Source organism: Arvicanthis niloticus, chromosome 1 (assembly GCF_011762505.2).
Source record: "Arvicanthis niloticus isolate mArvNil1 chromosome 1, mArvNil1.pat.X, whole genome shotgun sequence".
NCBI classification, from domain to species: Eukaryota; Metazoa; Chordata; class Mammalia; order Rodentia; family Muridae; genus Arvicanthis; species Arvicanthis niloticus.
Window position 1 is genome coordinate 18,666,941 of NC_047658.1, and position 12,824 is coordinate 18,679,764.

The following is a 12,824-nucleotide window of genomic DNA, read 5'->3' on the forward strand; positions in this document are numbered from 1 at the left end:
GGGCCCTGCCTCCTGTTACTACCCCCACATTCCTGAGTTTGGTGTGGCACCTTCATGGTCCCCCCTTCACCCTAACTCTTTCCTCCTGAAAAAGAAAAAAACATTTCATGGTCTTTTTTTTTTTTTTTTTTTTTTTTTTTTTTTCCTTCCCTGAGATAGGATCTCTGTAGAGCTAGCTGTCTTTGATCTCACAGAGATCTATCTACTTCAAGGGTGCACCACAACGCCTGTCTGTATTTCATGAAATCTTTAATGAAATTGGAGGGGGCATGACAGAAGGGCTGGGACTGTGGTGGGCAGGCTGAAGGGCTAGGTCAACGGGCAGGGACAGGGCTGGGGGGCTCTCCTCTTCCTCACAGCAGCCTTCCCCATCATCCCACTGTGGGGGGCGTCATGGAGAAGTGGAGCCATAAATATGTCCAGAATCTCAGAGGCACAGGGACAGGGTAAGGAGTCTCAGAGAGGGGGCAGGGGCAGGCCTGGGCCACCCTTATCTGGGGGCCCCGGCTCCTTGGGTGGCCGAGGAGGTCCTGGGGGGTCCCCTGGCTTGCGACCGTGCTTACGGAAGTAGCGGTAGCGCTGGACGTAGGCCCTCACCAGGTTGCTCACCTTGACAGGGTTGATCTCCCCACTTTTGCTGTGGCAGATCTGCAGAACCAGGAACAACTGAGGTCCTGCCAGCCCCAGGGCACCCTTGACCTTGACTCAATGATTGGGCCTACCCTATGCCCCTCTCCTGGACCCAGGTCCCCAATCCCACAGTCCCTTGGCCCCACCTTGTGGACAGCTTTCCTCAGGATGTCCTTGTACTCCTCCTTGGTGATGTCTTTTTTCTGGTAGTATGGCTTGATGGCCAACTTCACCTCCTCTACTGCCCGCTCCTGTGTGTGAAGCTTCTTCAGATACTGGTGGGTGTGAGACAAGGACAGTCAAGACCAAACAAACAGGAACTGTAGCTCCCTCACCTTGGTCTGCCCTATCCTATCCTTTTTGCAGTTACCCCAGGCTAGTAGACACCTCTAGGCTAGACCCTGTGGCCTAGCCAGGCCCAGCAGTTTGCTGGGAGACAAACCAGTCAAACACTATACTGTTCCTTTTATGCAGTGCTGGGATTGGAACTGGGGCGGGGGGACTTGCTTTCTTATTTTTGTGCAGTGTCTCTAATAAGTTGTCCATTCTTGCCCTCAACTTTTAAATCTCCTGCCTCAACCTCAAGTAGTAGGACTCCAACAGCTGGCTCACACCTATTCCTAAGTAGACCATACAGGGTCATTCTGACTGCAGACCTTCTCAAGTGGCAGGGATACCAGTTTGGCTGTTCATACTCTGTTCTGGTTCAGGTCATGTCACCTGAGCTCTGGCAAAAGCAAAGGAGGGGCTGAGTGGTTGAGCCCAGGAGGCTGCTAAGGTGGACAACATCACAAGGGCATCCAGCCTTCCTCCCTTGGGGAACTAGATCCCGTAATTCATGAAAAATGGAGCAGCACCATCAAGGGGGCTGTGCTGGGAGGCTGAGGCTCCTGGGAGAGCCCAGTGTCCGTGACCACAGAGAAAGCTAGCACTGCTTTCCCAAAGCATGTGCATGGAGGCCAGAGACGGGTAGCAGAGCCTGGGCCACAGCAAGTGAGTGTAGTAGCAAATGGACCCCAGGGAGGTCGGACTACTATACACATGCTTTGCTCATAGGGACACATGTCTTACTTAGCTCTATGGGTCATGAGATTCCCAGGTAACACAGAACACTTGCTAAGAAAAGACAAACAGCCCTAGAGGCCTGGCTAGCAGCACAGGAATGTGAACCAGCCAGGGGCTCTGTGAGCTGAGGCCATCTGTTCAAGCCTACTCTGAGGCAGAGCAGTGGGTAATGCCTTCAAATAGTGCTATCTGGGCCATGAACAGGGAAATCCATCTAGACAGGACCTAAGGAAGCAGCTCCAAACCATTCTTTTCTGTGCCTGCAGGGTCCTCACTCAGCTGGGGGTGGCCTTGCCACCACCTCCCTAGACTTCACATGCTAGGGTTACAGGCCTGAGTCTGCATGGCCAACTTGGCCCTAAGTGCTTGACTTTTCGGACAAACTTATGCCTCCCGGTTACATAAAGGTGGGGAGCAGCTGAGGAGTGTTAAAGGAGTGTTTTATACATACTATACGTATACATTTAAAACACAAAACTATACATGTTTTAAATCCTTTTACACACTAGTTCTTTTTCTCTGGAACTAAGGATGGAGTCCAGGGCTTCATGCATGCTGGGCAAGCCCTCTGTAACTGAGCTGCACCTGCACTCTGGCTTTCTGTGGTTGGCACCTGCCCAGCACCCAGCACCTAGCACCCAGCCCAATTCATCTAGTCCTTCACTCTCCAAGTCCATCTCACCTTGTCAGTGTCCCCACGTCCCTCTGAGCTGCTGCTGCCTTCTCTCTTGTCAGATGCAGGGGCTAGCCCAGTGGGGGTAGGAGGGGTAGAGCCACAGCCCCCTATGGGGAGGCTGCCAGGAAGCAGGTAGCTGGAGGGGCCTGGGGGCAGACCCAAGGAAGTGGGCACGGGAGCTGGGGTCACCCCAAGAGTGGAGGGTGGCTTCCGGTGGCTGAGGATCTGTGAGAAGAGAGTATGATGAGCCAAGGGAGGTGGAAGGGAAGAGGGGCTTTGTTCCCCCTCTGTTCCCTCAAATTTCCCAATGGTGTAGAGCAACAGGCTCCTCTTCTGGCCAATACCTTGCCCTAAGGCCTGCTGGGAGTTGTAGTTCCTCTCCTACCCCGAGGCAATGGACAAAAGAAGGGGCTGCGGGGACTCTTCCCCATGGGAGCCCACCTGGTTGGTGGCCTGGATCAGCTCCTGGGCCTTTGCGCGGCTGGCCAGGTTGGCTTCTTCCATCTTGAACAGCAGTGCAGTCACTGCAATGGACAGGAGGAGAACAATCAAGACAGGTATCAGGATGGATAGCAGCCATGTTCCTCACTTGATCTCAGGACATGCTATAAAACTTCAGCTCAGAACAGAAAAAAGGAACCTCATCCACTGAGAATCACCACGGAGCCCTTAAGGGGGCTGTGTGTAGTAGGGTCAAGGAGTACTAGGCTACAGCATGGAGATGGCTAAAGTAACATCTGCTTACTGACCCACCCCAAGTCCCAGCCTTCCCCCCCTTACAGAAAAACTGCACCTGCTTAAGCCCTCTTTTCTCGCCCTGTTCTTCCTAGTTGTACATGAACCAATCTCCTGTTCCAATAGTTCCCTGTATGCCAGAGCTTGGACTAGACCTGCCTGTTCTGTCCATCCAACCCTATCCACCCATACCTCTCATGCCGTCACCTTTCCCTCTCCCCACTTCCAAAGACTCACAGGCCAAGACACCACTGGTAGTACAGTCCACACCAGCAGGCAGGTTCCAGGGCATGGGCGGGGGTAGCGTTGGCAGCTGGGAAACCCTAGCAGCTGGCCCATCCTCTGCGCCAGAGTCTCCAGCTGTAGACCCTGCACTGGGGGCAGTGCTTGGGGCAGCTGCAGCAGTGCTGGTGGCTGTGGTAGTGGCAGGTTGCTGCTCCTCCTCCTCTTCCTCCTCTTCCTCTTCTTCTTCCTCCTCCTCTGCCCCTACTCGGACACCAGTGTCCTCACTGGCTTCCTCTGGTAGGAAGGAGACTTCAGGGGTCTTGCAGCTGCTATCCACAGTCTGGGAGTCCGGGGTGAGTGCTGGTGGAGGTGGGGCTACCTTGGGTGGTGGGGTACTGGGGGCCTTGGTGGTCCGTTCCTCCCCAGACCATGATGTTTCCTCTGTCCCCTTGGCACTGGCTGCCTGGCTGCAGCTGTCGGCCTTAGATTTCTTCAGTGAACCAGGCCCACCACTGGCCGTGCTGCTGCCTCCACTGCGAACCTTCTTCCTGGTCTTCGACGGCTTCGTCTTTCCCTTGGTCCCCTTGGCTTTCTTGGCCCCAGCCTTGGCCTTCGCCTTGGTCTTTTTGGGCTTGGTGCTACCCGGAGCCACCTTGGCCACCTCTGCAGGAGCCCGCTCATCTGGCTTGAGGAACGGTGAGCGGCTCTCACGGTCACGGCTAAACTTGACCCCAATGGAGCCCAGACCTGAAGATGAATCCTTGGCAGGGGTAGTGCTGCTGACGCCCTCTCGGATGAGTACAGCCACCTTGGACTGCAGTTTCACCTTTCGAGAGGAGCAGGAGGACGAGGAGGACGAGGAGCCACTGCTTGGGGGTGCTTTGGGCAGCGGCCCTGAGCTAGGCGTCGAGTCTTTAGGTGGCCGTGTCTTCTTGGATGACCTGTCCCTGTCTCGGCCCCGGTCCCCATCAAGGGCCTTCCGTCGAGACCCTTTCTCCCTTGAGGACGAGGATGACGACGCAGCCCCTGAACGCCTCCGGTCCTTGTCACTCTTGCCACCCCGCTCGTCCGCACTCAGACCCTCAGAGTCATATAGGACCTCCCGCTTCGGGGATACAGCAGGTGCTGGGGAAGGTGCGCGTGGCTCCGCCTTGTCCGGGCGACCCACTGTGATGGTCCGTTTGATGGCGAACAGGTCGTGGTCCGTGAGGTCCTGGATAGAGGGTGGCACGGCCCCGCGGCGTCTGTCACGGTCAGAGCCCGAGGGAGGCACAGACGCAGGCAGCTTCTCCAAGTCCCCAGAGCGCTTCTCAGCCCGGGAGCGCGAACGCTTCTTCTTCTTCTTGCCACCCTCACGCCGCTTGCCCCGGTGCCGCTCACGTCTCGAGGACGAGGACGAGGATGCCGCAGGAGGTGGAGAGGCTGAGCGCCTACGGCGCCTGCGCTTCTCCCGGGACCGTGAGCGGTGGCCTCCACGTCTGCGGTCAGCGCTGCGGGAGCGAGACCGGCGGCGGGAACGGGAGCGTGATCGACGCCTGGCAGTGGAGTGTGAACCAAGCTTGCGCTCCCGTGAACGGTGTTTCTTAGCTTCCCAGGCAGGCGAATCCGGTGGAGCAGGGTCCCCACTACGCTGCCGCTCTCGTCTAGCCTTCTTCCGCGCAGGCGGTGGGCCTGGCGAGGCAGAGCGCTGGCGGTAGCGCTCACGTCGCTGCGTTAGGATCTTGCGGCGCAGGTCCAGACCGCCCCAGCGGGCATCAGCAGCGGGCGGTGCAGGTGGCTCACCTAGATCCACTTGCAGTGCACCCTCGCCATCAGAGTCAGCATGTAAGGACAGGAAGTCGTCACCCTCAGGGGCACGTGGAGCAGACGCTGGTGGTGCAGCAGGAGCGGCCACTGAAGCCAAGGTGGCTACAGAGGCAGGAGGCTGACGAGGTCGTGCAGCACGGAACAGTGACACTGCTACCCTGGGCTCTTCCTCAGGCTGCACAATCTCACCCTCCTCTATCTCTGGATCAGTGGGAGGTAGTGGTGGCAGCGGCAGTGCTGGTCCACCCGCAGTCACTACTTCCACTGAAACCTTGCCCTCAAGGCAGGCCTCAGCCTCGGGTCCCACCACAAAGACCCGGCGGCGTGGGGCCCCTTCAGCCCGAGTGGAGTCAGCCTGTGGTGGCGTCCCAGGGGCTCCCAGCGTCTGCGAGGGTGGCGGTTCCCGGCGGGGGCTGTCATCACCTGGGAAGTCCTGGCTCAAGCTGTTGTCATCGTAGATGCCAGCCAGGGTCTCTGAGATGCGACTGATGCTCTGTGACAGACCCTCCTCTTCCTCTTCTTCTTCCTCCTCTTCTTCCTCCTCCTCCTCTGGTGAGGGGGTCCCAGCTGATGAGCTGGGATTGGAGCCCGTGGGCTCAAAGGGGTCATATTTTTGCTCTGGGGCTGGCGGCGGGGAGTAGGCCTCATCGGTGGGGTGGAAGGGGTCATAGATGTCGAATCGCGGGGCAGGCAGAGCTGGGGGAGGCGGGGGTGGAGGAGGCGGGGGAGGAGAAGGAGAAGATGAAGATGGAGAAGGGGAAGGTGAGGATGAGGCAGAGGAGGGTGCAGGTGGTGGGGCAGGCCCTCCATCCCCTGTGCCCAAGGTGAGGAGGTGACTGGAACAGGCAGGCCGAGATGCATGGGACTGTGGAGAGCCTGCAGAGAACATGGTAGACAGAGTAAAAATCAGTAAAGGACCCTCCTCTCTCCCAGGGCAGAGGCCCGCAGACAGACAGCCCAGTCCCACTGGCTGGGCAGTAGAGTGCACTGGAGTAGTGAAGTGGTTACATCTCCAACAAAACTGACCTATTCATGAAGTACAATAACGGAATAGAAGATGGTCTTCAGTGGTGAAGTTGGGGACTGGGGAACTTGGCTCAGTGGCCTAGTATACATGAGGACACCTAGTAGACCAGAAAATGGCCCCAGAGTCCATACTTGAGCCCAGAGGGAGCACTGACTTAATCTCACAAACCACAGGCTGGTCCTAAAGTCAATAAACTGCCTTGACTAATAGCATCGATGTCCCCACAGGTCAAAAGTGCCAGCTGTCTCGTGTAGGAGCTGAACCTGCTTTGTGAGCGGAAGCAGCTTAGATCATGAAATGACAGAGCTGGAGGCTTGGCAAAACAAGAGAATCCTTCCAGGCTTTTTGCCATCAACCTGCTCCTGAGGTCTTCGGAGCAAGAGCCACTAGTCCATAGGGACATCACGAAGCACGTTCCCTTCTCACAGGCCAGGCTCTGCATGTCTCTTTAGTTTGCCCCCCAACATCCACTGCACCAAGGTCACACAGCAACAATGGCTGGGCCTAGACTCAAATGACTTTATCTAAGCACAGTTAAGTCCCCCACTCAAATGGTCCATTGAGGACAGTGCCAGTTCCTCATGTAGACCCAAGACAGAGCATTCTCTATCCATGTGACCACAGGTCCCTGGCTCAACCTGCCTACTTTGGATTCCTTCTATAAAATCAAAGCTGCTCATTCACTAAACTCATGTTTACCTATTCTTATGTCAGGCTCAATTCCAGGGGTGTCAGAAAAGCAAGTCCTGCCCTCAGGGAACTCATATCCAGAAACCAGAGGGGTACCCATGACCAACTTAGAGTAAGAGTCCCCACTCTCTGCTCCTTTTGTTATTTCAACACAAAACACACTAGTGTCTGGAAACACTGGATGATGTGATTTTGGTATAGAGTTTTTTTTCCCCCAATGGTCTTAATATTTTCCAAAACAAAGCAAACAAGCTGAATGTGGAGGCACACACCTTTTATCTCAGCACCCAAGAAGCAGAAGCAGCCGGATCTACAATGAGTTCCAGGACAGCCAGGGCTACACAGAGAAACTCTGTCTTGAAAAACCCAAGCAAGCAGAAGTGCTGAGGCATGACGGCACATACCTACAGCTCCACTCTCTAGACAGAAGGAGGACCGAGGACCGCGAGGTTTAAGGTCAGAGTGGGCTACAAAGAAAGAGCCATCTCACAAAAATAAAACAAGGACTAAGGATGGTTCCAGACGAGAGGCCCTGGGTTCAATGCCAGAACACATACATAGAGAAGAAGGAAGGGCCAGCAACAAGATGTCGCAGTGAATAAAGGCAGCTGCCACCAAATCTAAAGACCTGACTTAGATCCCTGGAATGTCAGCCCAAGGGAAGGCAAGGCAGGACTGACACAAGTTCCAGCCTAGGCAAGACAGGACAAGACCCTGCCTCAAAATAAATAAACAAAACAAACAAACAAACAAACAAAGCCATCAACAAAACCACACCATAATTTCAGAGTCCCATGAGAGCAACTGGCCATTTGTCTGTGTGAACACGTGGAAAGTTTATCCTCTGCTACCTCTGGGGTTGGTTTGCCCACATTAGTCTTGGACTCACAAGCTCCACAGCTCCTCTCCCTTCAGCCTACCAAGTATCTGAGACCCACAGGCAAGGCTACACTCACAGCTCCACACCCTCAGGTTGTAGGACTGACTCAAAACCCTCCTGTGGGCCTCTAGAGGGGTCATGGGAGCTGGGTACCACGACTGTGACCTGCCTCTGTAGGGTCACAAGCCATGCTCTTCAAGGTACTGGGAGGGACTGACACCTGCCAAAGACCAGCCTGTACACAAGCCCTTCTCTCCACTTCTACAACCACGCAGAGCGGGAGGTAAACCTATTAACCTATTAGGGCTCAAGCAGCAGCAGAACAGCAAACACAGTGGAGCGTGAGTCAGACTGGCCCTGGGGTCCCAGGACTTCAGCCAGATGGCCCGCTGACGTGCCGAGGTCCCTGGGCACCCACAAGGAGCACAATGGGGAGCAGATTCTATCCTACATAACCACAGCACAAAACCATGTCTGCCTTTCCACTAAGACTCAAGCTGGCCAATGGAGCTAGTGAGGAGCCTCTTCCTAGGAGACGAATCTCCAACCTAAAGACACTGCCAGTCAACTCTGGTAACCAGTACGCTGATCCTCCTGTGATCACCACTGTGGTTTTACTCTGTGAGTATAGGAACTAATCTGTACCTAATAGAGCCATCCTTACTACCTTCACTACAAATAGCTTAGTGACGCTAGGGGCTTAGCTTGGTGGCAGAACGCTTATTGAACATGTGTGAAGTCCCCAAAGTCCAGTACCCAGCACCATTAATACATAAATACAGTTGGCTTTCACACAATTTCAAGACCACCCACCCAACACAGTGCAGGCCAACATACCTGTCTTTCCTGTCCTCCAGGCCCTGAGGCGGGGCAACAGGCTGGGCACAGGTAGAGGCATGGGGTCCCTGTCACCGATGCGTACCTCAGCCACCAGCTCTAGCATGTCCTCACTTCTGCAAGGCAGAGGAAATGGTGAGCCCCAGCAGTGCCACAGCTCAGGATAGGGTCACCCCACCTTCAGCTGCCCAGGTTCTTACTCGCCAGGCTGAAGGTCCAGGCGGCTGGGAACCCAGGTGTCTGGGGGATCCAGGATGTTCACCAGCTCCACAAGGAAGCTATCTGCAGCTGTGTCCAATACCTGGAAGGAGCCAAGTTAGGCTCTGTTCTGTGAGCACTTACACCAACAACCTTCTTAGGTCTAGCCTCTCAGGAACCCACCAATCTGCCACAGCAACATTCTGGAATCCAACCAACCTTATCTTAATGGTCTCTGGGAGCCAGCTTAGTCAGGGATCTGGTCCCCAGACTCCTGTCACTGCCCGCCAAAGTCACACCAGACCTAGGGGTTTCGATCCCCAGTTCCTTTGTTTTGCAGGCCCCAGGATGAAGGTTGGTGGATACCCTTACTCACAGTGGCCATGTCAGCACCCCCTGAGTCCTGTGACCGAGGCTCTGACCGAGGACTCCGGCAGCAGCGCCTCCATCGTAGGCCACGACACCGAGAGCCATCTGGATAAACATGAAGTAAGATGGGATTCAATGTTGGGCTTTGCAGAGCACAGGAAGCAGGACAGGGCCTAGTGTTTGCTGAGGGAGTACCTACCATCTCCGAGCTTTGGCAGGACCCAACTTAATCTGGGATGGTCTTGCATCCAATGGCTTACTGAAAGGGTATATCTCAGCTTGGCCTTTGAACCCTGGCCAGTTCTGGCTAAATGTCTCCTGCCTCCCAAGTGTCCTACTACTCTGATCACCTCTAGCCAGCCCTCAAGCCACACGGGCTCCCTGCCAACAAGGCCTTCCTCCAGACAAACCCAGTACCCTGGACATTCCTGACCCGAGCACAAGAGTAGCCCTCAGGACACCTCAGAAAGAATGAAGAGAGAAGCCCAGAGGAAGCTGGAAGCCTAAGGGACCTGGCAGGCCTCTTACCTTTGTCATTTGGCAGGTCCCCCTGCAGGGAGCTTCCCACTGCCTGCTGGATGGCCCGCTGCAAAAGAGGGGGAAAATCAGGGCCAAGACCTCTGTAACTTCTGCTGTTTGGAAAGCATATTCCAGGCATCTGGCAGCCAGAGTCCACACAGAACCCCAATTCTTCCTAAGGGCCAAGCCCAGAGCCTGAACCCTCAGCCCCTACTCCAGGAAATGGGAACCTGGACCCTCAGCCCGTACTTCAGAGCATGAGAACCTGGGCCCCCAGGCCTCACTGCCCCCAGCTTTCTTACCAAAATAAAGGCAGAAGGAGAAAGGGCAGGATCTCTGTCAGGTGGACCATCTCCCCGATCCTCTCCCGACTCCTCTGTTTTACCTCGAGACTCATCTTCCTCCTCCATGGTCACCTGAGGTTGAGGCAAGTTTGAAGTGAAGGCTGAGGGAGGCACAAGCAGGGGTGAAAGAAGACCTCAAGGGCCTCCAGTGCACCCTCCTTCAGTGTCCCTCTCTTCTGCTTCATTCCTGATGACCTGTACGTGATCCCACGTTGACCTGCAGGGACTAGAGCCATTCTGATCCTTCTTCTGAAGTTTGGCTGCCTCCCCATCAGTGGGAAGGCTGCACAGCCACCGACTCCAACACCTGGCCCTCCACTGCCCAAAGCTTCCCAAAGCTCCTAGTCAGACCTCCAATGAATTTCCCAACCCACTCAAATAGATTCAAACTCAACACTGACTTTGGGTGTCATGGTTTTAAGATCGTGCTTCAGTCTCAGAAAGCCACTTTCCCCACAGCGAGGAAGGCGTGGCCATGCTCAGTGGTACTCTGTAACAGGTACCGTAGCTTCACACAGCATCCATCGTCTCCCATGGTGAGGAACCCAAGAGTTTTATATACAGCCACAATATACAACTATGATAGTATGATCTATACAACCACCACACCGCTTTTAAAACAAAAATGCCAAATTTCAGAAAGGCATGCTGTCCTCCCAGGCCCATTGGGACACTTGCCTATCACCCAGCTGCCTGTCCTGTGGAAGCATGGCCAAAGCCTCGGTGATGTCACGGGAACTCTGAGCTTTGAGTACCCAGTCAGGTAGTTGAAAGAGCATCCTTCAGACTGGTGGATGTCTTGATTGAGGCTTCAGAAAACATGAACATCACAGCTGTAAACTTCCCCACAGCTGTCACAGCTACTACTCCGAAAACACCTGATCTTGGAATTCCTAAAAGCTCTAGGCTCCCTAAAGCACACTAGTGCTTATCTGAAAATGGCAAAATAGTAGCATCTGCCACACCTGTTTGCACAGATAAATGGCTAGATAAACACTAGCAGTAATTGTATCAGTGGCCCTTAGACCAGGTTTCCCCTTTTTGTCTCTCGGCCTCTTCCATGGTTGCCACCCTAAACTCTGGTCTCAGTCCTACTCAACTGTACCTTGGCCTCCACAAGTTCCCAGCTCCAGCTCTCGAAATCTTCAGCTTCTTTGCTAATCCCCACAGGCATACCTTACTCTGACTGCCCCTCTACCACATCCAAGCTTCTCTAAGCTAATATTCAAGACTTTCCTACCCTATATATCAACAACTCCCAGCTCTGGGACTGCTCTCTCACAGTCTGACACACATATTATCCAGAGAACTGACTGTCACATACAAGAAACTGTACCAAGAGGTCCTGGCTGCAGATTTGGAGATCCCCAAAACCACAGATATTGTAAGGCTCTGCAGACCATGTGAGATCAGTGATCCCTCAATTACAGGGCTCTGGGAGCAATTTAGTGATTCACAAACAGCTCATTACACAAAGTACATAAAACATAATGGAAAATACGTCCCAAGTTTCAAATGGAACCATGAGTTTACAGGACTGGAGTAATATTAGTAAAATACATATGTTGGCATGCACTGAATCTCATCAAATAATGTATTCTTCCCTTCCTATCAAGGTCAAGTTGCAGAGCTCTGCACTAGATGATTCTAGACTGCGCTACAGACCCTCAGGTCCAAGGAATGATTCTAACCACTCAGCACTGGAACAACACAGGTTCTTTTTTGCTTAAAACCATTTTCTTTTTAATTACTTTCTGAAAGGCAAGTACATCTGAGCTGGATAAAATTCCCAGCATTTTCGGCTGTGTTATTCTCTACACATTTATCTAGTTTCCAAAAGCACTTGAGTTTGCTCCAAGACATTAGACTGATTCTTGCAATCACTGGACGATTCTAGTTCCTTCAAACTACCCCACCCCACACACCCCTGTCTCCGAGTCACCACCACGTAAAACACTTCCCAGACCTTAGAGACTCATGTATGCCTCTGGGCACATCACAATGCTTGCTTCCCTCTCCCTAGGTGGGAGCACATCTCTTTCTTCCAAGTGGACCTTAACACTTCCTAGTCCTTGAGAGCTTCCAGGCCTCATAAATGGTCCCAGATCCATGTAGATGAGCCGAATGCAGAGGCCAGCAAGAGTAGAGACTTCCCAGCCCTAACAGATATACCCCAGTGAACTAGGTGACTCTGCAGACCCCCTTAGCTCCTGGGGGAGTGAAGATCTCAAGATGGCCCCAAAAGCCTCTCTACAGAATCTAGCCTACGATCGTACATAAAAACCATCTACAGCGCCTGCAGACTTGTCCAGGCTCAGCAATGGGATGGACGGCGGGCCTAGGCGCGGTCCAGGCCATACGAACGCCCTCTGGCACCCACGGGCGCGTCCCGGGCCCTAAGAAGGCCCCCTACTCAGAGACTGCCTTGGCCGCTGCAGCCGGGTCCAAGGGTGCCACGCTACGCTCTCCAGGCCCCGTGGCATACGGGCGACACTCGGAGGCGACTAGCGACCCGACTCCGCCCCGCCCACCCCGCTAGGCCCGAGCCCCGCGGCCCGGACCGCCGCCGCCATCTTACCCCGCCGCTCGGGCTGCGGCTCCGGTCCCGGCGCGGGGCGGGGCGGACTGGGGCGGGGCTCGCGATTTGAGCTGGGGAGGGGCGGAACCAAATTGCCGCGGAGCTTGCCGGGATTTCAAGTACCCAGCTGGGTTTTCAAAAGGCCGGCGGGTTGGGAGGCGAACTCCGTTTCCCAGAAATCAATGCGTCACATGGAGGTGGTGTGCGCGCGCTGGATGCCGGGTGATGTAGTCCGTGTTGAGACT

At 54.5% G+C, this 12,824-nt stretch overlaps 1 protein-coding gene and 1 long non-coding RNA gene across 4 annotated transcripts; one reads left to right on the top strand and one right to left on the bottom strand.

The window, feature by feature from the left end:
• Nucleotides 1–232: 232 nt before the first annotated feature.
• Scaf1 (SR-related CTD associated factor 1) lies at nt 233–12,694 on the bottom strand. 3 transcript variants are annotated; one of them, XM_076933530.1, is made up of 12 exons: nt 11,107–12,554; nt 10,680–10,810; nt 9,960–10,073; nt 9,667–9,724; nt 9,146–9,243; nt 8,772–8,872; nt 8,572–8,687; nt 3,344–6,013; nt 2,813–2,895; nt 2,378–2,596; nt 777–905; nt 233–648 (listed from the first exon to the last, which is right to left on the bottom strand). In XM_076933530.1, the coding sequence occupies exons 3-12, from the start codon at nt 10,065–10,067 to the stop codon at nt 457–459; spliced, it is 3,774 nt and encodes a 1,257-aa protein (XP_076789645.1). In that variant the 5' UTR covers nt 10,068–10,073; nt 10,680–10,810; nt 11,107–12,554; the 3' UTR covers nt 233–456. The 3 variants fall into 3 exon arrangements, with proteins under 3 accessions (XP_076789645.1, XP_034353336.1, XP_034353319.1); XM_034497445.2 differs by lacking the exons at nt 10,680–10,810; nt 11,107–12,554 and adding an exon at nt 12,580–12,694; XM_034497428.2 differs by lacking the exon at nt 10,680–10,810.
• On the top strand, nt 6,011–9,725 carry LOC143442254 (uncharacterized). The gene is made up of 2 exons (XR_013110275.1): nt 6,011–8,355; nt 9,110–9,725. It is a non-coding gene; the product is annotated as an uncharacterized LOC143442254 (long non-coding RNA).
• Nucleotides 12,695–12,824: the final 130 nt, after the last annotated feature.

Coding starts and splice junctions, on each gene's coding strand:
- Scaf1 (XM_034497428.2), bottom strand. CDS start 11,175: ATGCCTGTGGGGATTAGCAAAGAAGCTGAAGATTTCGAGAGCTGGAGC. Junction 6,014..8,571: donor CTGGAGGACAGGAAAGACAG/GTATGTTGGCCT, acceptor TGTTCTCTGCAG/GCTCTCCACAGTCCCATGCA. Junction 2,597..2,812: donor TGATCCAGGCCACCAACCAG/GTGGGCTCCCAT, acceptor CTCTTCTCACAG/ATCCTCAGCCACCGGAAGCC.